The following is a 27,598-nucleotide window of genomic DNA, read 5'->3' on the forward strand; positions in this document are numbered from 1 at the left end:
TTAAATTTACGTGAGAAAACTGCTTTCGCTTTAGCGGCCACTGTCTACACCATTTTGACCGCTTTCTCTGTTTCCTGCGGTTGGTCTGAATGTTTTTTGCAACACAAGTTGCGAACACAGACCACAACAGAACTTCCTCCATTTCTATATTGCAAAATAACTGAATTAAATTTTTGACGTTGACGTTTACGGGGAGCGTAGCCGCTTGCCACTGATATTTCTTTTCTACACCGACAGATGGCGGGCGAGTAGTAGGTTGGGGTTTGTGTCGTGTGAACACACCACATTTGCAGCGATCTTTTGCATGTACAAACATCTGCGCGGATGTCTGCGCAGACAGATCGTTGCGTGTGGACTGGGCTTTAGAAAGAGCTATGGTGAAAGCAATGGCTGCAGTACAAAACTGTTCAGCCCTTACATGGGTTAAAGGTATTTTGTACACTTATTATGCAGCATCTAGCAACACAAACCCTATTGCTTTACACGTTAACTATTAGACTTTTCCACACTAGTCTGTAAAATTATGTAGGCTAATAGCAAATTCAATTCTGTGTTTGTTCGTCTGTATTTCGTTATTAGTTCGTGCATCGAAATCTCTATTTCATTTTGATTTCTTACGCATTCCTATAGATTGACGTATTAATACCGAACGTGTTTTTTTAATCTGCTACGCATTCAAGTTATTAGATCGTAAAACGAGAGTTTAATTTTAACTTTGAACGCGTCTCCGTTAAAGTAAGTATTAATTTTTAACGGTTAATTTTCAAGGGTTTCGTGTAAAAGAGCATATTAAAAGTGAATGTATAACAAAACTCCGTTGTCTCCTGCACGCCTTGCTGAATTTTTAGGTCATAAACGAAAAGTTATTTTCCTTGTGTTCGTTTCTCTTGTCTTTCGACAGAAGAATGTGTTAACACAATGCAGTTTTAGGTTTGTTTTATCCGCTGCCGTACACCAAGTACAGTTCAGGAACCATATTACATTTTGATTAAGCGCCACTACTCCGCTGACGCGTCCTTCAGAAAAACGAATAGCAGAGTACGGAAACAGCTCACAGCGCTCCCACCCAAAATGGCGATTGTGAAATGATCGGGTAATAGTTATTATTTAAAACATGTGGGGGGAATATAATATGGTGTGACTAGGGGCTCAAAATTTTTAAATCCGCCACTCGTGTCACCTAGTCAGATGAATGATATTTTTTGTTATACCAGGGTGACAGCTACGTCCAGATATACCTCCATCCAGGTGTACATTTGCTCGAAACTTGCACCACACCACGAACACAGTGGGTGTAGGTAGTATTATGTATGCTAAGGGTGACATTCAACTAGGTTTCCATGGGACCTGGGGTAGTAAATGAAGCAACGTCATAGCTGTGTACTACAGAAACATCAGTGCAGATCACCTGTATCCCTTCATATTTTTTGCCTTCCCACATGGTGGTGTCATATTCCAGCAGGGTAACCGTCCTTGTCACAAGGGCAGAATCATGCTACAATGGTTTGAGGAGCATTATCATAAATTCGTGTTATCTTAGCCACCAAATTTGTCTGATCTGGACTTGAAGAACACATCTGGGATGTTGTCAGGTACCAGCTCTGCATGCACAAACCACCAGACCATAATTTATGGGAATTGGATGACCAGTGCTTAGACATCTGGTGTTACGTACCTCTGGAAACCTACCGAGGACTTGTCAAACCCATGGAATTCAGAATTGCTGGTGTAGTAAAATGGAAATGAGCGTTTGGCGTCATTGGCCGGGAGGCACCTTACAGGGCAGGTACGGCTGCCTTGGTGCAGGACTTATTACATTCGACGCTACATTGGGTGTCCTGCGCGCCGGATGGTGATGAAATGATGAAGAAAACACAACATCCAATTCCTGAGCAGAGAAAATCTCCGACCCAGCCAGGAATCGAACCCAGGCCAGTAGGATGGCAATCCGTCACACTGACCACTTAGCTATCGGGACGGATGCTGGTGTACTGAATTTGAAGGATGGACCAACATGCTATTAAAAATGTGGTCATATCATTTGGGCACATCACTGCAGTACCTCACACAATAGAAGGCAGACAAGAAGTAAATCAAGGATAAAGGGCATATGAAGATGTCTACTTCTTCACTTTTGCTCCCAACCGTCTACCGCTTCATCTCTCACCTTTGAAGTTTTTATCTCCCCCTTCATATTTTTTCTGTCACCATCATCTGTTTGGTTTTTCCACTGTCTATATTTTTTCAGTCTATCATTGAATTTTGTTTATATCTTTACGCAGTGTTATACTTATCTTCCCAGTGCTTGCTTCATCACATATCACCTTCTGGCCTTCTTCTCGGGCTCTTCTAGTGGCTTAGTTTTGAATCATCATTTGTTTCACTTCAAGTTCCTCATCAGTAACTCATTATATACAGATTTAAAAAATGTTTTGTGTTCGAAAATAATGGGCACACTACGGCCATTCTGAATAAAAGACAAATTGAATCATGCAGAATTGCCTTTCAAAATCCCAAAAATTGATAACAGATTCTACTGCAGTAAAATAATGCAGACACCCATTTACATGGCTTAATAGGTAAAGATCAGCTGAGAAGTATACCACACAAACTGTGAGTTGTTGAAAACAGAACTGCCAGAGCCACATGTTGAATGAGACGACCTGGCATACACACTCAGTGCACAAGGTGATTCTTCCTATCCCCCTCAGCCATTCTCCTAAGGGATACCATTTTATAAGTAAACTTGTGGATTCTCTTTTAACCTCTGGACCTCCTACACTAAAAGACTTGCAAGTTCCCTATAAGTACTGAAGCAATTAACAACCAAGAAAGCTATTTTCTATTCCATCATCTTTTGGGCCTGCACCCAAGACAGTATTATTTCTTCTTCAGTTGGAAACTTTAACAAACACAAACTGATTTTATATTATAACAAGATCAAACATTACGACAAAATATCTTGATTCCCTAAACCTACATGGACCTTTGTGTCTCAAACTTCCTTTTTGTCAATGTTATGCTCATTAACTCTTTAAAGGGCAGGCATCACTGTAACCTACCGCATATGCAGATACTTTGAAAGGGCAGTGGTCACTGTGGCTAACCACATTATTTTTCTCAGTTTAGCATTCAGGCGCTGTAGTTCTCTTAACTGTTGTTGACTTAAGTATCACTATATGGCAGGAGAACCACAGTGCTGTATTTTTCCACATATTTATGGCACAAGCTGATATTTCATACAATGTTGACGTTGTTCATGGAAGTCTTATGCATTCCTCTCTGTAGCTGCACTTTATATGGCTATTTTGGTAAGTAACTGTTTATATTTATGTGCTGACCTCCCATAAATCTACAAGATGTGTCACTTTTTAATCAAATAGAATTTTCTATACTTCACAGATGGATGTCTGTGTGATTAATGGCACTAACCACTTGCCCTTCTTCTACATCCAGTGTATTTTCTTCCTCATCCAGTATGATTCACCAAAAAAGAATAACACAGGAATAATGTCGCTGAATATTACTTGATGAAATTCTTTCTAATTACAACAGTGTTAACAGTGATGAAAGTGATGATAATGACCAATCATTCAATACAGATTGTGCAACTTCTAGTTTTGTTTAAAGTCCTGTGTTGAGCAGTATTGATTCTGAAGGTCACAGTGAAAGTGATGAGACAAGAGAAAACAATGCGGTGTCATTCACTGTTCCATCAACTGTCATGATAAAGTGGAGCCAAGAAACAAGTGTCGACCAAGTGCCATTATTTATTGGAAAAGGTGGTGTGGCTGCAGCAATAAAGAAGAAACTGAACCTAAAGCCAACTGACTTATTTTATGAGTTTTTTGATGAAACACTTATGAATCACATAATGTTTCAAACTGATTTTAATGCATCACAGACAAGCAAATCTTTCATCTCCACCAACGAACATGAAATAAGAACTTTTATTTGAATAAATCTTTACATGGGAATGATCAGAATCATAGTTACGATGATTACTGCAGCTCTGATCCAGACCGTTGTGAAAGTTATATATCAAAGCTAATGACAGTAAAAAGATTCAGTTGGTTAGTGATAACTTGCACCTCAATGATAATTATGTGGCTTCTCACAGAACAGTCAGAATTATGATGAAATATACAAACTATGTCCATTGCTAGATAATTTGAACATTAAATTCCGATATTTCAATTCATCACATCAGAATCTCGCTATTGATGAATCAATAGTTAATTTAAAGGCAGATTACCCCTCAATAAAGTACATGAGAGGCAAACCTATAAAGAGAGAATACAAAGTGAGGATATTATATGACGAATCATCACACAACTTGAAATTTGATATTTATACAGGAAAAGTTTCACAGTCTCGAGTAGTAGGGATCTTCATAGAAAGAATCATATTTTTATGGACAATTATGCATCTACATCTACATCCATACTCCGCAAGCCACCTGATAGTGTGTGGCGGAGGGTACCTTGAGTACCTCTATCGGATCTCCCTTCTATTCCAGTCTCGTATTGTTTGAGGAAAGAAGGATTGTCTGTAAGCTTCTGTGTGGGCTCTAATCTCTCTGATTTTATCCTCATGGTCTCTTCGTGAGATATACGTAGGAGGGAGCAATATACTGCATGACTCTTCGGTGAAGGTATGCTCTCGAAACTTAAACAAAAGCCCGTACCGAGCTACAGAGCGTCTCTCCTGCAGAGTCTTCCACTGGAGTTTATCTATCATCTCCGTAACACTTTCGCGATTACTAAATGATCCTGTAATGAAGCATGCTGCTCGCCGTTGGATCTTCTCTATCTCTTCTATCAACCCTATCTGGTACGGATCCCACACTGCTGAGCAGTATTCAAGCAGTGGGTGAACAAGTGTACTGTAACCTACTTCCTTTGTTTTTGGATTGCATTTCCTTAGGATTCTTCCAATGAATCTCAGTCTGGCATCTGCTTTACTGACGATCAACTTTATATGATCATTCCATTTTAAATCACTCCTAATGCGTACTCCCAGATAATTTATGGAATTAACTGCTTCCAGTTGCTGACCTGCTATTTTGTAGCTAAATGATAAGGGATCTATCTTTCTATGTATTCACAGCACATTACACTTGTCTACATTGAGATTCAATTGCCATTCCCTGCACCATGCGCCAATTCGCTGCAGATCCTCCTGCATTTCAGTACAATTTTCCATTGTTACAACCTCTCGATACACCACAGCATCATCTGCAAAAAGCCTCAGTGAACTTCCCATGTCATCCACAAGGTTATTTATGAATATTGTGAATAGCAATGGTCCTATGACACTCCCCTGCGGCACACCTGAAATCACTCTTACTTCGGAAGACTTCTCTCCATCGAGAATGACATGCTGCGTTCTGTTATCTAGGAACTCTTCAATCCAATCACACAACTGGTCTGATAGTCCATATGCTCTTACTTTGTTCATTAAATGACTGTGGGGAACTGTATCGAACGCCTTGCGGAAGTCAAGAAACATGGCATCTACCTGGGAACCTGTGTCTATGGCCCTCTGAGTCTCGTGGACGAATAGCGCCAGCTGGGATTCACACGACCATCTTTTTCGAAACCCATGCTGATTGCTACAGAGTAGATTTCTAGTCTCCAGAAAAGTCATTATACTCAAACATAAAATGTGTTCCAAAATTCTACAACTGATCGACGTTAGAGATATAGGTCTATAGTTCTGCACATCTGTTCGACGTCCCTTCTTGAAAACGGGGATGACCTGTGCCGTTTTCCAATCCTTTGGAACGCTACGCTCTTCTAGAGACCTACGGTACACCACTGCAAGAAGGGGGGGCAAGTTCCTTCGCGTACTCTGTGTAAAATCGAACTGGTATCCTATCAGGCCCAGCGGCCTTTCCTCTTTTGAGCGATTTTAATTGTTTCTCTACTCTCTGTCGTCTATTTCAATATCTACCATTTTGTCATATATCTAGAGAAGGAACTGTTCAAGAACCTAAAGTCCAGTGGTCTGAACACTTGAGGAACAATAAATCTCAGAAGGAAAAAATTTCAAAACTCAAGGAGGAAAATGAACTTGAGAGATGGAAATTTTATTATACAATTAGCAATGATGTAGTAGTTATCTATACATGGAAGGACAGCAGGGCAGTCAATATGATTTCTATATGTCATGCACCATCGGATGTGTCCATACTAAGTCACAGTATGGAAGACAGAACAATAACCAATGTCAGTTGCTCTCTTGCGTTGGAAGATTACAATTCCAGTATGAACTATATGGATAATTTTGATTGACTGAAGTCAGACTACGTTGCAGACAGAAAAAGTAAGAGATGGTGGATGAGATTGCTCTTCCACTTTGTAGACTGCTGTGTAACAAAACCATTCATTATGCACAAGGAGACTGAAATGGAGCAGTTCTCCAAAAGATGATGTGCAATTTTCAGTTAAAGAGAAATCCTGGTCCAAACTGTGTGAATGTGCTCAGCGTGCAAAATACCTTTGTGTCTGAGAGCAGGTAAGAACTGTTTCAAGAGATACTTTGAAAATTAAAAGCAAGCTATACCGAAGTTGAACCACCAAGCACTGAACTTGTATACCATAATGTGGTGGCGGGTTGCTGTGATGATCACATTTAATAGCAATATTTTGTCATCGTGAAGGTGAATCTTTGCAAACCTGCTGTAGATAAATAAAAAACTAAAGTGTTATAAGTGGATCAGATTTGAATGTGTAAATTACTCTTCATGTCCCTTTAGGATAAATTTTTATGGTGTTCACCTGCCCCTCAAAGAGTTATCTAACTTGCAAAACAAACACAAAAATGGTAACATATATGGTAAACACACACAATACATTCTGCAGATTAAAGGAGAAACTAAATAGAACACACTGTGATAGTTATAATATCCACAGAATGTGCTGTTATGCCATGACAGTTGACTTCGTACGACCATGATCGTAAACTTTCAGACACCGCAGTAGTACAATCTGGCCAATTACTGGAAAAAGGTTGAAATATTGAGTTAATTATATTAGTATCTAGATGACAGTTAATGGAAAATGATTTTCCAGACCAGATGTTAATGCTAAAATAAGTAGAATGTGCAAATGTAACTCGCCACGCTCAGTTTACTTTGAAATACATTATACACAACATTTACAAACTTCCAAACATTCTCAAAAATATGCCTTTATTTGCACAGATATAGGCATAGTACACACATAATACAAAGATTTTACATGTATCTGTAACTTATTTACATAATTTTAGTCACATTATACATAATAAATCAAAGAACTTATCACTTTTTACTCATGCTGTCCCATAGCCTCTTTGGCAGAAATTTTACTAGATGATTACAAGGATAGCCTAACAGGAAATAGAAGTGGTGGATTCATCGCAACAGACAAAACTCAAATCCACTGACAGAGAAAGTGAAGCTGAATGTGAGATTTTTTGGCCAAGACCCAGTATCAGGGATGTACATAAATTTATTACTGGGTCCTTCTGTTGACCACGAGACTCAGGATCTTTTTGTAGGAAATTTAATGTATTTTAATTTTACAGAGGGATATGTTTTTGCCAGAGCATGTGGTTTTTGAATTATTAAAGAGAAACATACAAAAGTGACCTCCAAATGCATTTTTCTTGAATAACACGAAAATTGTGCCCTCCAGCAAAAATGTAGCCCCCGATACAAAATTTAACTACATTTAATTTCCTACAGAAAGGTCGTGTTCATTTTGTCTGTAGGACTAATAGTTTGCATGCAGCAAGTGAGAGAATATGAAAATCCTGCACATGGTTTTTGAAGGCACTGAGGGTTGCATAAAATGCAAAAATCTTAGGGCTACAAATAAACCTGACCTCTCTGAGGAGGTCCACATTGAAACAGGTATCAGTGAACACGAGGCAGTTGTAGCAACAATGATTTGCAAAGTATAAAGGGCAACTAAGGCCAGTAGAAAGATTTACTTATCCAGTAAATTAGATAAAGAGGCAGTAGTGTCATATCTCAAGTACAAATGTGAAGCATTAAGCTCTGGGCAGGAGCATGAATAAGAAATGTGATTCAATATTACGGTATATTGATAATTTTTACTTATGGGCCATCTGACAGCAACTGAATAAAACACAATTTTAGTGCCATACGCGTTTTGCCTTTATTTTCTGCAAGGCATTATCAGCGGCCTGAAATATGTACATATGTTAGTTATTTAAATTTACATTTTTGCCACTTATGGTCCATAAGTAAAAATTATCAATATACCGTAATATTACACGCAACTGAGGAAGACAGGGCTACAAAAAAATGAAAATGTGATTCAAGTTTAGAGGACTAATTGACTAATGACTGGACAGATATATTCATAGTAGGTCAGTTCACAAAGGGGGTCCCTGTTTGGTATACAGTCTCTGTAAGTAAGAAACACTGAACATTGCACAATAAGGGCTGTAGATAGAGATTTTCTGAATGGAAAGACACTTCACAAGAGGCAAAGAAATTCTGGTCATAAATATAATGGCTTTCAGTAGCACCCGAGTTAGTGCCAGACACTCATGAATGACACTGGAACTGAAACTGAGGTAGCAAGACAAAAGCAGAAATGTTTAATTTGACTTTCAAATGTGTGTTTACAAATGAAAATCCAGGACTGCTGCTCCACTGCCATTCTCATGCCACGGACAAGATAGTGTACATTGAGAAACAGCTGAAATTGCTAAACTACAACAAACTTCCTGGACCCAATGGAATCTCCATCAGTTGAATTAAAAGTTATTGAGCTTTCTATCTGAGATGGTTGAGCTGCAGCAGCCTGGCTACATCTCATGTGGTGTCCATGCTACATTCCTTTTGCTACAATGAAATACAGTAACAACAGCCATAAAACCAAGTATCTTTAATAGAACATTAGTTACCAAATGATATGTATTTATATTGGAAAATTTAAATTAAATCCTGATTCTGAATAAATGAGTGACCATTTACTGGAAGAAACATTGAAAAAAGGAACCAGGAAGGAAGATTAGGGTTTAACATCCCATCAACATTGATGTAATTACAGACAGAGTAGAAGCTCAGATTGTTTCAAGAATGGGGAAGGAAATCACAGATAACCCAGATCTGGATGACTGGATGGTGAGTTGAACTGTCATCCTCCCAAATCCAAGTCCAGAGTGATAATCACTGCATCACCTTGCTCAGTAGGAAACACTGAGTACGTCTCAATACCTGTAATAATGTTTGACAAAAATTCAGAATCAATTTGTAGTTACACTTTAAATTCACGGCACACACTCACACTTAAGGCTCCCTTTCATCAGAAAACAAACACAGAATATGAATTTAATTGCTACAAGTCTGTTTGGAAACAGACATACATTACAGTCATGTTTCATATTTATCATATAAATTAATCACTTTTAAAATGAGAAAAGTACTTGTAAATTAACCTGAGTATTGGTATTTCCTCACTGTACACCTTATAAAACAGAGTGATGGTTTCTGCTACTGTGTTCCCAAACAAGACATACAGGTTAATATCAGTGTGTTCTTTTCATATGATCACAACTGAAAAACACCTGATCATATGAAAGAGAATTTATAAAAACAGGCAATTCAAACCTAACTGACACCTATCCACAGTTGACAGCTGACTGATTTAAGACAATTTTTAGCACAAGAACCTATTACAGAACCCAACATTACTGCCTATCTGCCAACAAGAAAGGAATTCTCCCCCTTTCCTGAACATAAAAGAAAAGTTTTGTTATTTTGTTACTCCCTTCAGTAATAATTACCTCAAAAAACTGCTGTTTCAATGCAGTAATTACACTAGCTCATACTGGAAAAGATTGCCTGCACATAGAGGACACATTCTTGGCTTGCATGTGAGTCCACCGCTTTATTCCAACGACATCGCCATTAAATTCACTTACTGTCTGTCATCCAGTGATGAGACTATAAAACTGTACCCAAGACAATGGGACCTGTTCCAGTGAGTGAGTGAGTGAGTGAGGGAGGGAGGGAGGAGCAAGTAGCTTCCAGAACTTTTCTACTCTAGGAAATATATGGAAAAGGGAGAAGAATGTTTTAGATTCTTCATGAACGAATTGTCTCGAGACTGGTACATAATTTCCACATTACACGCAAACTGCCACAACACTGAAGCAACTCCTTCTTTTAGTGAAAGAAAATGTGTCACTTAAAGGAGGCATTACATTATAAAGCACAGTAGAGACTTCAGGTGTGTTTGTGTTTTTTATACTGTCTATGCCTCATTTAAGTAATTAATCAATCGTGTAATTCACTTGTAGACACTTACCAGCTGAAGAGAAACATCTGATAATAATAAGGTGCTTTTTCAACATTTATATACAAAGTAGACATATTGTTGCATACACAAAATAAGAAATTGCTATCAAGATAGCAGTGCCATCATTTCTACCACTGGAAAATACATTCACAGTTCTCATATTAAACAAAATAAATGATCAGATGGATCAAGTGAAAGCAATGCAGGTAACCAAATTACTCTGTATGAACAAAGAGTATTGGAGGGCACGAGGAATTAATTAATCAACTGAAAACTACTAACTGGTTACCTCTGCAGGAAGAAAGTCTCATTTGGTTTCAAATATATTTTTAATATTCAGGAAAGAGAGTAAAATGGGAGATAAACATGAAAATATGAATGTTATACACTTTTCAAGGTAATTATTTGATCCTTTATCATTTACTTTAAAATTCTGTACAGCACTGTTGAAATTTTATTGACTGAATAGTTGTTTTAGTGTGGGACTGTCCGCCGCCGGTAGCTGAGTGGTCAGCGCAGCAGACTGTCAATCCTAAGGGCCCGGGTTCGATTCCCGGCTGGGTCAGAGATTTTCTCCGCTCAGGGACTGGGTATTGTGTTGTCCTAATCATCATCATTTCATCCCCATCGATGCGCAAGTCGCCGAAGTGGCGTCAAAGCGAAAGACTTGCACCAGGCGAATGGTCTACCCGCCAGGAGGCCCTCGTCACACAACATATTATTAGTGTGGGACTGGAACAGAAACTGATACAAAACTTGTCAAGTAACTCTTGCTTTAGTTTGACTGTGCAAGTTAACAACAAACTGGATGAGAAACCACCAATACTGAATAGCAAGTACACTGAGCTAAAATACTAATCTAAGTAGTCAATGTGATAACAGAAAGTCCTTAGTGGAATTTGAATAATCTGATGATAAGAGTAACTCACTGAATAGTTGGAGCACTGAGTTGTCAACAGGCACATTAACTCTGGCCTTAGTACTAAATGTTATAGAAATGGTATGAGCTCTAATAAAGAACAGAATAACTAACAACATGTCTCATTTGTGGATGTCTAGAAGTTTGCTGAGAAAAAACTTCCCTCCTTTGGCAAACAAGAATGGGTAGCAATGTGAAGAACTGTTGATGGAGGTGACAACAAGAAACATGTCCATTGCGAAAAACTAATGGATGAAATGGAATAATTGATTCTTGATTTCCATGCTGATAATACTGCGTTCATCAACAACAACAATCTTTACATACTCATAAAGGTCAGTATTTAATTTTCTGTGTGCTCCTTATTTTACAATGTCAGCTTCACTATGTGTGTTTTCATCCACTAAATCTCTTGTCTTTTTGATAGCAATGGGTTTGGTTTATAACTTCTCCTTCTGATTATGGATTTAAGTCAGTTTATGTGGTTTTTTTAGTGACTGTATTTTTCTAATTGCTATTTGCAGTGATCTAACCTATACACAAGACTGTTTCCCAACTCAATAACAGTACAATGTAAGATGTGCATCAGTTTGAGGACTAAGCACCTGCACCAATCATTTCTGTGCAGGTCTCAATTTGTTGAACTGTGCTTCTCTTACTATGTGGTGGATGTTTTCAATTGAACCTACACTATTCAGCTAATAGGTCAAATTCTGTTGTGCATAACCTAAATAGGCACAAAATGTTTATGAATAAAATATTCTTGCTAAAGACAGAAAATAAAAATGTTTATTGTACAATTATTAACATAGTTGCTTAAATAATATGAGGCAAAGCTAGTTCCCATTTTAAGACAGTTCAGCATCGTACATTTATAAAGGATTTATGTCAGGAGTTCAGTCCCCCCAAATGCATTCTCATCCTCGTTACATCTACCCTTACTCTCTCCAATCCCTTAACAATATTTTGGGCTTGAGAATTAGACCTGTAGTGTGTTCATGTGTGCTTCCTATCAGAGGTAGGCTATGGTCAAAAAATATGGTTGTTATGCTAACTACCTTGCTAGTAATAGAGATATACCTTATTTTCAAATTATGATTAAAATTTCCAATTTCTGTTAAATGATTCCCATGAATCCTTAAGAAAGTAAATGGTACTATATTTTGTCAGTGTTTTCCTTTCTGATTGTGTACTGAAGAATTCAACGGTGTTGTTGTCCACATCTCTGGCTACTTATTATGCTTGCTTGTTGAAATCCCTATCCTTGTGTTCCCTTCTTTTCTGCTGTGCATTTATCCCAGCCACTGTCACATTCTGGAATAAAACTCCCTTTGACCCAATTGCCACCTGCCAGCAATTTTATCAAATAGCCTATTGGTTTCTTGTTGTCAAGTTCTATTCAGTGTGGAGAAACAGAGCAACTGAGGAAGAATTATACCTACCTGTGACAGTAAAAGTGACTATCTACCCACATTCTCTTTGTGAGGAGAAGCAAACATCTCCCCAGGGGAAGCAAGGTCATTGCTTCCACAGTCACCAGCTGATATAATAATATGTCATCATTCATTCATTCATGGTAATTCAACCATTTCTTCTTAATCAGGGTGAATTTGACAGCCATCACAGGAATCTTCAAAGTATGGGGATGTTTTCCTATGATTGTTATCCATGTTATAGTATTGCATTTATGTTTCCAAACCTCTTGTCACTGTATCATTAGGGTTTCTCAATGTACACTATGTATCCGGACACCTGGCTGAGAGTGACGAACAAGTTCGTGGCGCCCTCCATTGGTAATGCTGGAATTCAATATGGTGTTGGCCCACCCTTAGCTTTGATGACAGTTTCCACTCTCACAGGCATATATTCAGTCAGTTGACTAATTAAAAAAATCAAGGCTATAATGGTATTAGTGATTTATAAATACATCTCTGCAATGTAAAACACAAAAATTCTGGAAGATGTAGCTCAAGTGAGGGTTACAATCACTCTTCTTCACTCCGAAATTCTCAGCTTTGGATAAGAAGGTTCAGGCTACACCTATCATCATTCATTAAAGCATATTGACTGCACATCAAACTTTAATTAAACACATTTTAAAGTATCTGATGCAGTTAAAGAGTTGTTGTGTAGAAAAACAGTCCTATTGCCTATATGCATTTCTGTTATTGAAGTGCAGGAAACCTTTAATTTTGCTCTCACTTCAGTGAAAGAGAACTGGAAAAAATGTATCCCACTAGAAGCAAACAAGCTCTAAACAAACTTTCAAATGAATGGTTATGGCAAAGATGTGGAATATTTCATGGAAAGTGTAGGATGAGCTCAATGGGAGAATTTATGAATTTTGTTGTAAAATAACCACAGAAAGCTGTTAAAAGTGTTTGCTTTATTACTCTGCAACTAACCTAATGCTCTTCATCTGGCAGAACTTTTTTAAAAAAAATTATGATAAATACCACTTTTCTATAATTTTGAAAATTAATCCACAATTACTTATCACTGTACGAATATGTGGCCCTTGCATTTAACATGACGTCATCAAATCTTGTTATATTAAAGAGCCACATATTCGCACAGCGATAAGTAATCATGGCACAACATCCTGGTCCATCTCAACGTAAGTCCAGCTCCCAGCCCCTTGCCACAGGGGCCATACCCATGTCAAAGACACAGGTGCAAGACCTGCCCAATTTACCTACCCAGCACATGTTACTCTAGTCTTGTCATAGTCTATCATGTCCAATCAGAGGCAGGGACACCTGTGAAAGCAGCAATGTCATGTACTAGCTCTGCTGCAGTTTCTGCTCAACACTTTATGTGGACATCACCACCAACCAGCTGTCGACCACGATGATTGGCCACTCCCAAACTGTGGCAGAGAGCAGAGTTGACCTCCAAGTAGCAGAACTGCTGGGCACAACATGCTCAAGTTCCATGCTGCTTTACAGCCCATGCCATCTGTATCCTTCCCCACAGCAGCAACTTTTTGAACTATGTAAATGGGAGTGATCGTTGCAACTCATACTTAATTTCAGTAATCCTACTGGCCTCAATCTCCACTAATCAACTGTACCCACACTCTCTACCCAACTGCTTCACTTCCCCTGTCCTGTCACCCCTTCCCAATCCACTCCTTCACATCATTGTCATTGTGCACTGCACCAAGCCACCAGCTAGACAACCCATGTGTCTCATTCCTATCCTGTGCAACTACTGCTTCTCCCTTCCACATTTCTATCCTGTGCACTTGCTGTCTCTCCCTCCCACATTCCTATCCTGCACACCTGCTCTCTCTCTCTCTCTCTCTCTCTCTCTCTCTCTCTCTCTCTCTCTCTCACCCTATACAGGGTGACACAGAAAAATGGGAACATTTCCACAATCCAATAAAACTAGAAGTGATGAAGGAAAGAAATTGCATTCATAGTAATTGAAACCATACAACTTTGTCATTTACAAAACATTGATGGCATTTATCATTTTTTTAAAATTACTTCCTTTAGATGGCGTCCTCCTGTATGAATACATTCGCGAAATCTGTTGTTGAGATTCCTCATTGACTGCTGCAACATCTCAGCTGGGATACTGTGAATTGCATTCCGAATTCTCTGTTTTAACTCACCTAGAGTTCTTGGTTGAGTCGTGTAGACTTTGTTCTTGAGGTAGCCCCACAAGAAAAAAATCACAAACGGATAAATCTGGTGATCTAGGGGGCCAGGGAATGTTACCAAACCGTTAGATTACACGGTTGCCAAAAAATTCTCACACACATGCCACTGATTGGCATGCAGTGTGATGTCGCTCTGTCCTATTGAAACCAGACTTCTTGAACATTTGGAAGTTTTTCAATCCAGGTGTAATGAAAGCTCATAACATCTCCACATAACAATCGGCATTGATGTGCTCATGAACATCATTAGGATTTGTGTTTGCCCAGTAACGGTAGTTCTGTTTATTCAGATAACCTGTGAGATGAAAATGTGTCTCATCTGACATCCACAAGTTGTTTAGAAATTCATCGTCATTGTTTAGTCTTGCTATCATTTGTTGACAGATTCCTAATTGTAACTGGTAACTGTTGTCCTTCAATTGTAGCACTATCTGTAGTTTGTATGGATGAAATTTTAAATCAAGATGAAGAATTCTGTGAACACTCTCCTGACACATTCCAACCACTGCTGCTTGCTTATGAATTGAATGCCATGGGCTCTGTAAGACAGACTCGTATACAACATCAATGTTTGTTGGAGAATGCACACTTCTTGATCGTTCTGTTGGTTTCTTCTTGAGGGCAGATCCAGTCTCTTCAAAGCTATTAATTGCGTGGTTTGACAGAATGGCATCATGACATCCTAAATTATAAAAATGTCGAAACTTCTATCATTGTTTTTATAAAACATTTTTATGGCTAATGCATGCTGTTGTGTGTTCCACTGATTCATGATTACTGAAATGGCGGACTGTTTACTCGCTAACTGTCATGAACCCACAGTGCTGCCATCTGCCCATGGCTGCCACTACTCACTTCAAACATTTCCATTATTCTGTGTCACCCTGTATATGAAGAATTCATTTCTTAAGATATCTTTTTGGAGTCTAGCTTTACATCGAAATAAAAAACGTATGATAAACAATACAGACAAGATGAGAACAGCTTTTGAAATGAGATGCTATGAAAGAATTCTGAATGGGTCGATCAAGCAACTAATGAAGAGGTATTGAATTGATGGGGAGAAAAGAAACGTATGGCACAATTTGACAAAAAGAGGGGATACATCAGTTGTGCCCACCCAGAGGCATCAAGGAATAGTTAATTTGGTAATAGAGGAGAGTGGGTAGTAAAAATTGTGGAGGGAGATCAAGGCTTGAATATAGAAGCCATTGAAACTGGATGTAGGTTGCAGAAGTTGTGCAGATGTGAAGAGGGATGCATGGGGTAGACTAGCATGAAGAGCTGCAAGGAACCAACCAGCCTTTGGAATGAAGAGCACAACATATTGGTGTATTATACAGAGTGTGTCATGCTTCCTATTACAGGATTCTAGGGGTTATAGAGTGGAACATAATAGATAAAGTCTTGATAAGTGAACCATTTGGATATAAAATAAGTTTGAAGAGTGGATCATTTTCAAATATCCCATTTCATGTTACATTATGTAATGGTCAAGTTGCACAATGCATGTCAAGAATGTTTTCTGGGTCATCTTATTCCATCACATACCATTTTCATCTGACTATAACAATTCTGCTAGAAACTAAAAAGTTCATGGTGACAGTTGACTGTGGTACTCCACGACCATGCACCAGGGTGTGTGGTCTGTGTGAATGAAAGCATGTACTGCAGATGCACCTCGCAGAATGAACACAGTTGCCACATGGAGCAGCTCCTTTAGAGCACACAAATCACAGCTCATTGTCTCACCTGTGTGTGTATAGTGAAGCAGGAGATTTGAAAGTGAACAAATCTTCAAACTTATTTTATATCCAAGAGGTACATTTCCAGACATGGGTTCCTTATCAAAACTCTATCTACTCAATGCTCTTTATAGTCCTTAGAAAACTGTAACAGAGCTGTGAAACAGACTGTTCATATGATTTCATGTGCTACATACAGTGTTTTAGTATCTACATAACAGCAAATAAATAGTGTTGTAGGAAAATAAAGGCAAAGTTGGAGGAGAACTGTTGTGTAGTTATGTGTAATTAACTTTACACACTTGTGGAGATGACTAAATAGAGTGCAAGAATGAATTTTGATACCCTTGTCAATACACAAATAACAGTGGCACAATGTTTAACCAGAGGCACAATGACACAGAATTTAATTACAAAACTGAAGTGTGTGCACGCAATGCACAAAATAATCCAAAGCATGAAGCATTAACAGTCAACTCAACTGCATCCAGTTTAGCAAGAACAGAATACTGTTTTGAATTTTGCTTCTAACAGGAGAAATCTCCATTGGGCAGATTGTGAAGATGTAGTTCCACAATCACTTTTTCTCATAGCTGTTATAGTTTAAATGAGTATGTAGATGTTTTGAATTATAAGGAATTATGACTAACTGATAGCTGTTTAAAGAGAGTGGAGGCAATTCTGAAGATGGATTCCAGCATGTTCCCAAGAATGAAGGACCCATTAGTGTCAGTACAACTTAAAAGTTGATCATATCCTTTGGAATCATACCTAAATTATTCTGAGAGCTGAAATTCACCCCATCTCTGGACTGATCTGTCCTCATATTTGCATCAACTCAGACATAGGTTTATGTGATAGCACAAAAACATTTGAAATTTGTTGAAAGAACATACTCTGAAACCCACAGAAAAGATAATGAAATGTAGCTTAAATATTTTACCTAATCTGCTTTCAGATTTCAAACTTTTTGAGCTGCCTCCTTGTCCGGATCATCATTTACAATGGCTTTGATCAATTCCATGCCTTGACCATAAAGAGAAATGGTAAATCCATTCCTGAAATATGAGTAAAAAATTACTTACTTATAATGCACTCCTATCAATAATATCGACAACACATGGCACACACAGTTTATTTTGAGGCCACGGAAAGCCTTTAAAACAGTGGTTCCCAAAGTGGTCTGTATTGACCCCCACTGGTTGACTCCAGGTTGGAAGGATTTCATGTCAGCACAAATAAATAAATAAATAAATAGATTAATTAATTAATTAAAATAAATAACAATAATAATAATGAAATTGGGGGTACATTAGTCGTAAATGTGGGTCCAATGAGAGAGGATCCCATTTGGGCATGTTGCAACCAATATTCTGAATTATTCTCACAGAGTTGGAGCTCTCTCCTATGTAAATCACTGTTCATCTTATTGGCTAAGAGAGAGAGTGGAGCAACTCTTTATTTTTTCTCACAACATTCAGCAACATTATTAATAATTTTTCTAGCTCCACTCCACGAAGTACGAGGCACGTTTTTTAAGTATGTACCATTTTGAAATTAAAAAAAAAAGACGTGCTAAGATATCTCAATAACTTTATTTTTACATGAAAGCCTGTACCTTAATCTACTTTTCTACATAATTTCCATCAATATTGAGGCACTTGTCATAACGTTGTAGCAGTTTTTGAATACCCTCCTCATAGAAGTCGGCCACCTGACTTGTTAACCACTGCATCACCACTGTTTTGACTTCGTCATCGTCTTGAAGACGCTGACTGCCCCGGTGTTTCTTCAAGTGCAGGAACAGATGGTAGACACTGGGCACAAGATTGGGGCTGTATGGAGGATGATCTAGAGTTTCCCATCAAAAAGATGTGATGAGATCTTTGGTCTGATCCGCCACATGCGGCCGGGCCTCATCTTGCAGGAAAACAATGCCCTTGCTCAACTTCTATGGACTGTTGCTTTGATTCTGGTGTGACGTAGGCCACCCATGTTTCATCGCCCATAACAATTTGGCTTAAGAAATCATCACTGTTGTTGTGGTACCACTCAAGGAAAGTCAATGCACTGTCTAAACGTTTGGTTTTGTGTACATCTGTCAACATTTTCGGTACCCAATGTGCATACAATTTTCAGTAATTCAAGTGCTTGGTCACAATGCCATACAAAACACTATGAGAAACATTAGGAAAGTCATCCTGCAAGATGGAAATCGTAAAGCATCTGTTTTCTCTCACCTTATTGTCCACTTCCTGCACCAAACTTTCATTAACGACCAAGGGATGCCCCACTTTCTTACCATTCCATCGTTCATAATGTTTTCTCCATAAACTGCACAGATCTCATGGTGAATATCGATCACTTTTAAGCCTTTAACACTACGAAATCTTATAACAGCTGCGTACTTCACAGTCGGTGGGACTCATGATTATCGGAGGCATCTTAAACACTCAGTACATAACATAAACAAAGAAGAAACAGGCTGTCATGGCATCAGTGTGTAGATTAAGGTACAGGCTTTCATGTAAAAATAAAATTATTGAGATATCTTAGCCCATCTCTTTTTAATTTCAAAACGGTACTTACAAAACACACCTGCCCTTCTCTGAGGCATGGAAAGAGTGTCTTGTGCCGCCGGTCTGCAAAAGGAAGAAAGTAGACCCATGAAGAAAAGGAACAACACTCTTGAAAAATGAAGGAAATCTGGGAGCAACAAAAATTAAACACAAAGAAGCAAAACCAAAGCTGATTTATTGAACCATCCAAAAATTATTCAGTTAAATAACATACTAATTTATGGAGGTTACTAATTAACAGTAAGATAAGTAAAGAACAGTGTGGTAAAGTGACTAGGATGGGAAAAGAGGCCACTGCATATTTTTTCTCTGAGTAGCACTGGTGCCTGCTGAGAAATGGTCCAACTAGCTCTAATATACTTTGCCACTGTTGTCAGTGAGACTGATATAGGAAGCTCTGTTCATCATTTTTTAGTAAAAATTATTTTGGTTTTCAGTTATCTGATGTAATATGTCATTTATATTATTCTTGTTACCTCACTTGTATGGAAAGTGATTATTTTATATGGCATCAATGTTTAAAGAAAGTCATTTGGCTGAATAATGTAGTTCACTTTTATTTATTTCAGTCTGTTAGATTCTTCTATGGACAGCTAATGTGGACGTGGAGTTCGATTGGGCAAAGTGGCCACACTACTCGTCAGGAAAAGCGGCAAAGATGTTCACTCGATAAAAGTTAGCTACTCCTAAAAAAACGAGCATAATACAACAAATAAAACTGACTTATAAACCCTTTTATATACAAAGCTATCATATGCCATTCTCTCTCTTTGCGACAGTTATGAATTAATGAAGCCATATTGTTTAAAACCATTTGCTTTGGATGAATTTGGCCCAATACAAAATTCCACTTGAAAATGGTCTGCTGCAGCCACTTGATATTCTTTCAGATACCAGCATGTTAAGATATCTAGATAATGTGCCCGTAAATCAGAAACATAAATGTGAGACCCTGTTGCAAAGGCCTTCATAAAAATGTATGTAGTTATAATATATTATTTTCTTTTTACTTAAAAGTATGAGGAGTATTCAATAAGTAATGCACACTTTTTAAGCAGGTAGGTTTTATTTAGGATTCGAATACATCATATTATTCCCCACTCTTCTGGTTAGAAAACCCTATTTTTCAACATAATCTCCTTTCAATGTGACAGCCTTATGTCACCTTACTGAGAGGGCCTGCATGCCAGCATGGTACCACTCTACTGGTTGATGTCAGGGCTGACATTTTGCTGTACCAAAATCCTTCCCATCATCCATGTACTGCTTCCAGTGGAATGCATCCTTCATTGGTACAAACAGATGTAATTCAGAAGGTGCGACATCTGGGCTTTAGGGTGGATGAGAAAGAACAGTCCAATGAAGTTTTGTGAATGCCTCCTGGGTGTGTAGGTTTGTGCGAGGACTTGCATTGTCATGGAGAAGGAGAAGTTTGTTTGCATTTTTGTGGTGGTGAACATGTTAAAGCTGTTGTTTAATTTTCTGAGGGTAGTGCAATACACTTCAGAGTTGAACATTGCACCATGAGGGAGGACACCAAACAAAATAGAGTCCTGGAAGACCATAAACATGACTTTACCAGCTGAAGGTGCATTTTTTAACTTTTTCTTCTCAGGAGAGGTGTTGTGCTGCCAGCCCATGGATTGCAATTTTGTTTCTGGTTCAAAGTGATGAACCCATGTCTCATCATCTGTGATGATATTCGACAAAAAATTGACACCATCAGTCTTGTAACATGGAAGCAATTCTACATAGATGGTCCTTTTTTGTACTTTATGGTCTTTTGTTAGGCGACAAAGAACCCAGTGGGCACATACCTTTGAGTACCCCAACTGACGGATGAGTGTATCACCACTACCAACAGAGACCTTCAGTTGAGCAGTGAGTTGTTTGAGTGTGATCTGTCGATCACCTGAAATGAGAGTGCAGGAATCACAACTGTGTGTGGCCAGCCGACACACGCAAGATTGGATAGGATTGCATGATCTTATTGCAGTGATGACAAATGCCTCACCCAACAAATCACCATGCTTTTTTCACTACCAGGTGTCCACAGACATTCTGCAAGGACCTATGAATATCTGCGATGTTCTGGTTTCCTGTCACAAGAGACTCAGACAGTTATGTCCTTGGAACACACTTCCACTACAGACACCATTTTGAAGGCAACATATAGTGCTGCCACCTATCAGAACTTCATGAAACTATAGGGGCTGAAGCAGAAATATTCAGTGATGTCCTACAACAAATTCTGCGTTATTTCAACCATAACTGTCCAAGAAAAAAACTGTGTTGCATTACTTACAGAACACCCCTCATATTTGGTGTGGTACCCTGTAATATGTAGATTCAAAATGTGTAACTGTAAGCTTCTATCAGTAACCATGGTTGGGTAAAACTGAATTTCTGTTTGACCACTTTATTCTGACCCCTTTCCTATGAGGCCTGAGGTGTTGCCTTACAATGTTAATAATGGCTCTTGGACATAAAAGTTTGACGACCACTGGTGTAGGCCATTGTTCAGGTGTTCCAGAATTCTAATTTTTCTGTATCTGTATATATATTCCATCATGGGATTTGTTGTTGAGAGATTGGAACAATCATTTACTGAACACTGGTTTCCAGCAGAACTGGAAAAATGTGATAAGCCCCAAATAGTCACATCCTAATTCAAAGGTTTCCTTGTGCATACTACTCCTTTCTGTACAGGAGTTGCTTGCAGCAGTTGAGAACTTCCCTCTCTCATGTGTTATTTATTCATATACTGTCTCACAATTTTTTCATGTTTCATTAATTATTTAGTTCTTTTATTTATAAATTTTCTACTCAACCTTATGTAAACTATATAATAAATTATTCCATGACCAAGTAGCTCTCAGTTGTGATGTCCCACAAAATTGAACAGGTAAATGAATAAATAAATACACATAAAGGAAGAAATGTTGCAGTCCAAGATCAATAGATTGTGAGCACATGTCCTGGTATAAGTTTAAAAACTTTCAGCAGCATCTGAACAAGAAACTTCTGACAGTAATCCCAACTGTCAGATGGTGACATGAAGCTTGCAAGCTTGTCCTTTTTGAGAGAGATGGGCTAATATGTGACAGCTGCAGTTTTATTTCTGCCTTTATTTCCATACTTATCCATAACTGAACAACCTTAACATTACACAGTATAAATACCAATTCCAGTCATATAAACACAACCACACATTTGTGACATTATTTATAGGTGATTAAAAAGATTTAATAAATAAGTGTCTTTTACACTTGAGGTAGGAATTTAATGTACTCTGCTGTGTATGCATAATTTAGCTCTATTACTTCAAAGGAAATAAGCAAGCAGCTGAAACTGATAATTAATAATGATGGAGCAGTTGGTGTACACACAGGAGTACACCATGCTTTCAGAAATATAGAAATTGCTAACTCTTTAAGCATCATAAAACAGACATGTAATGTATATGTGAAATAAAGCAGAATATTTGTAGTATAGTACAGCAAACTGGTTCTCTCTTCCCACCTGAAAAAGGATTTCTCCATAACCTAGTAAGTGTTATTTCTTTCTGTGTGTACCTATCAACAACTCAATACTTCAGCTTTTTGGTAATTAGTCTCCTTTGGTCCAAAAGTAATAAAGAATATTAGAAGTCTTTATTATAACAAAGTATTTTTTGTCCTCTTTGCATAGATAAAAATCAAAAAAGGCTTTATTCTTAATGATGCTGTCAGTACGAGAAAGACAACCATTGTTATCATGCAAATTCAGACTTACTTAATTACAATAACAGAAATAATTACCTTATTTATTCTTTATGATGCTGTCAGCACGTGAAAAACAACCATTGTTATCACGTAAATTCAGACTTACTTAATTACAATAACAGAAATAATGACCTTGGACTATTACTGTGCCTTGACAATCTCCGGTAATTATTAATGTACATCATTTAGTTCCAACATGATGGATGTAAAGGAATTATGGGCAATATTTAAATGGAGTGGAAATGGTCCTCTGGAGAAGTATGTGCTGAGTAAGTGGATCAAGTACAGCAAATACACACCGTGGTTAATAACTAAACTCTAAATATGCTGAGGAAGCAGAGACTGTTGCACTCTCAGTCCAAAAATCAATGCTTAAATGATGAAAGGAAAAAGTTAGTAGAAATCTGTGCAGCTGAAAAAGATCGATGTGCAAAGCTTAAAATTACCACTTTTTTCATACCTTAGCAAAAGTTCTTGCCGAGGACCTGAGAAAATTCTGATCATACCTAACTCAGTACATTTTTACCAATGGCAATTGTTCATCAGAGACAAGGGTAATATCAAGAGTGCACCAGTGAAGCATGATTAGGCCGCTCTTATTCTCTACATACATTAATGGTCTGACGGACAGGGTGGGCAACAATCTGCTGCTGTTTGCTGATGATGCTGTGGTGTATAGGAAGGTGCTGTCATTGAGTGATTGTAGGAGGATACAGGATGACAGACAAAATTTCTAGTTTGCTCTAAATGTAGAAAAATGGAAGTTAATGCAGATGAGTAGAAAAACAATCCTGTAATGTTCCAATATGACACTAAGAGATATTTAGTAAAAAGTGTGGCAGTTTGTCATAATTGGTGGAGGAAATAATGTTTAGTGGAATGAAAGTAGACTTGCAACATGGGCAGTGACAGAAGTTCTTGAAAAACAAGTGCAAGCAAATTTTGTTGTTGTTAGTATCTAGATCAGGTCATAAATGAATTCCTTACGTAGTTATAGTGGGGGATCCAAATAATGATACATTAAAAGATAATTGTCATAAAAGAAGTTTCTGTGATCCGATCAATGCCTACAATCTCCAATTAGGTATTCGAAGCCCAACAAGATGTTGCCAGACCTCACAAACATTGATAGATCAGACAAGTACTTCAAATATTGGGAGTAAATGTTATGTGTGAAAAAATTCTCCTAGAATCCAGATAGTTAAAACCCGAAAATTTGAGTAGACTACACACATTAGTAAATGGGGAAGACTGACAGGAAAAACACTCCATAAATAATGTTGAGGAGAGATGGGAGTGATTTTGTTCAACACTAAGCTATTACATAAATACTGCTTGCTCTACTGTATCCAGAAGTCTAAATATGGGAGTTAATAACAAATGGACCACCTCAGATATTATAAAATCAAGGGAAGATCTAAAAATGACATATGAAAATTGCCGGATAACCAAAACTATGGCTAAATTGACACATATAAGGATAAGAAGCGAGCCTACAGTAGAATTATAAGAGAAACTTAGTCCAAATTTTATCAGAACGAAATTTCAACTTCTAAAAACATTTCCAAGACTGAATGCTCACACATCAGTGGGTGCAGGAAAGGGTCTGCTAGGAAAGAGAGCCGTAATATAATTTTAGAGAAAGATGGTCCCAAAAGCCAAGTAATATGTATAATATATCCAATACTACAGCGTGTATTTTTCTGATGCCAACAAGTAAATAAGAGATAGCAAAAATAACACACACTCCAAGGCCCAAAAACACGGAAGGTCTTGATGGGATACCTATCTGTATAGTAGAGTACTGTTTCCAGTGGTTGGTAGAACTCTGACTAATTTAATAAACTCAACCATGGAACATGGGATATTTCTTAAATGTCTGAAAAAAGAGTAAGGTTGTGCTCATTCATAAGGGTGATGATAAGAAAAATCCAATAAACTATAGGTCAATTACTATAATGCCCGTGTTATCTAAAATTGTGGAAACAGTCTTGAAGGATAGAATATTAAATTTTATAGAGAAGAATGACATACTAAATGAGGCACATCGCGGATTTAGAGAATATAGATCTACCACCACAGCCATAGCTAACTTTGTAGCCGAAGTTATTGGAGCATTCGCTCAAACAAAGAAAAGTTTGTGGTATTTTCCTTGACCTCTCAAAGGTATTTGATTGTGTGTGTCACTACAAACTAATTTACAAGCTGATCTATTATAATATATCATGGGAGAGGCAAATGACATCAGAAAATTATTTATGGAAAACAGAGAGCAGTGTGTAGAAGTAAAACGTAAAAAGAATTGTGCTATTGTAAACATACACTCTAATTTTCAGGCAGTTAATTATGGTCTACCTCAGGCAAGAGTTTTAGGTCCCCATCTGTTCATTCTGTACATAAATGATATGACATCAGCAGTAGATGACAATGTAGTAATGTTTGCAGATGACACTTCACTCGTACTAAAAAGTGACTTGGTAAAAGAACTGGAGTCAAGTGCTTCTGCAAATCCGAGTGAGGCTTACAAATATTTAAGTGAAAACATGTTTGTAAATGGGAATAAGTCAATACAGACACAACTACAAGTGAATAAAACTGCAGAGACTGAGAATATTTCCCTTAAACTGGGTAATGCAGTTCTCAAAGAGGTAAGGAATTACAAATTATTGGGTGTCATCATTGAAAAGCATTTGACTTGGGAGAACCATATCAGCAAAGTATGCTGAAAAGTAAGCACTAACATATTCTTAATGAGGTGGATGTCGAGGACAGTACGCAGACACGCTGTTAATAATGTACTATGGTCTAGTCTACCCCCACTTATCTTACTGCATTTTAGTCTGTGGAAATGCTGCACATATGCATGTCTATAGGTTAGTGAAGCTTCAAAAGAAGGCTGTTAGACGCATTGCAAATGTTACCCCAAGCCAATCCTGCAGAAATACAATCGGGCAACTTAATATCATGACAGTCCTTTCACTATTTATATTGAAAACAATTATGCATGTGAAAGCAAATAGTACTATCCAGATGAATAGAGATATACACAGTTACAAAATGAGAAATAGGGATGATTATCATCTACACAGGAAGTGGCTCAAATTATACAAGAAAGATCCTATAACTGCTGGGTGCATTTACACAATAAACTGACACTCAGCATAAAAAGCATTCGAAAGACATCTATTTTCAGAAACAAATTAAAAGGTTATTTAGTCTCCTTAACCTTGTATAGTTTAAATGAATACCTAGAAGCTGAACAGTAGAGAGTATTTTTTTCAAGCAGCGAGGCCATCATAAAATGTGTATCCATAAACCAGTAAGCACAAACGTAAAATACTTGTACTGTCTTATTATATAAGAATGATGCTGTTGCTGCCACGCAGAGTGGCCATGCGGTTAGAGGTGCCATGTCACGGATTGCGTGCCACCTCCTGCCGGAGGTTCGAGTTCTCCCTCGGGCATGGGTGTGTGTGTTGTTCTTAGAATAAGTTAGTTTAAGTAGTGTGTAAGTCTAGATTTCGATGACCTCAGCAGTTTGGTCCCTCAGGAAATCACACACATTTTTTGATTGTGTTCTGTTGCTGCTTGCCCTTTTTTGTTTGTTTCAGATGCACTGAAAGACATGCTGTTATAAAGTGAGGCTACCAGAGTGTAACATGGCAGAATTACTCAGTGCATGGTGTAGACTACTGGAGTGTCATGGTGAAAGAATGATATTGTGAAAATGTGAGGATGAGCATATGATTACTGTGTTGTCATGAGATTTGGTATTTATCATACAGAAAAATTTACATTCTGCTAAATTGCGTATCTGATTCATGTGATGTATATAATTGAAACACTGACTACATCTATGTGACTGCATCTATATAATGAAAATTATCTACAGAAGGATTAAGAAATAAATAAATGAATATAAAGTGTCAAAGATACACAAAATACATATATTTCAGTGAAGTGAGATAAGGTAAATAGAAAAGGAATCTCTGAGATTTACAAACAAAGCATAATTACTTAAAAAAAAAAAAAGCGACATTACCTTTGTAGATCACTAGATGGCATTTAATATTACCTCAACAGTTAACACATGAAGACAAAGTGACAAGTGGCAGCCACTGCTATCATTATAATGACTTACATCCTCTCAACAATCCATTAAATACAAAATACTCCAAACACATGTGAATGAAGAAATGTACAACAATTAAGTAAAAACCTTTTTTGCTGAGAAACTAAATGCTTCCTGTATTCTAAAGGCTCAGTCTTTTTCAATGACTGTTTTAATACAGAGCTATATGGAACAATATTATGAAAAGGATAGTAAAAACCGAAACATTGTTAAATGCTGTAACACAGTTTAGAACCAATTGCATCAAAGAAATACAAGTTCTTGATTGAATAACATACAATAAAACATACACCAGACAATATAGGTACTGTAATGTAACAAACAGGAAACGTTCAAAATATAATGGAGGGATGTTTATGGGTTCATGATCTCTGTACTTTACAGTTTTCTAGTGATTTACAGAATAAAGAAACTCCTAACTCTCTTATTGAAAACCGACTTTCATGACAGCATTATTTTTGTGTATTTCG

The 27,598-nt window shown here is 37.6% G+C and overlaps 1 protein-coding gene and 1 long non-coding RNA gene across 6 annotated transcripts in view; one reads left to right on the top strand and one right to left on the bottom strand.

Annotated features, from left to right (window-relative positions):
* Positions 1–318: 318 nt before the first annotated feature.
* Positions 319–26,887, top strand: LOC126248414 (uncharacterized). The gene is made up of 3 exons (XR_007545485.1): positions 319–429; positions 11,382–11,576; positions 26,608–26,887. It is a non-coding gene; the product is annotated as an uncharacterized LOC126248414 (long non-coding RNA).
* Positions 7,179–27,598, bottom strand: part of LOC126248412 (WD repeat-containing protein 6) — a 293,561-nt gene continuing 273,141 nt past the window's right edge. For all 5 annotated transcript variants that reach the window (XM_049949374.1, XM_049949373.1, XM_049949375.1 and 2 more), the window contains 2 exons: positions 17,597–17,711; positions 7,179–9,238 (listed from right to left, as the gene is read on the bottom strand). In XM_049949374.1, coding sequence (XP_049805331.1) covers positions 17,615–17,711 — 97 coding nt within the window. In that variant the 3' untranslated portion in view covers positions 7,179–9,238; positions 17,597–17,614. The remainder of the gene's footprint in view (positions 9,239–17,596; positions 17,712–27,598) is intronic.

This window comes from Schistocerca nitens, chromosome 3, assembly GCF_023898315.1.
Source record: "Schistocerca nitens isolate TAMUIC-IGC-003100 chromosome 3, iqSchNite1.1, whole genome shotgun sequence".
NCBI lineage: Eukaryota > Metazoa > Arthropoda > Insecta > Orthoptera > Acrididae > Schistocerca > Schistocerca nitens.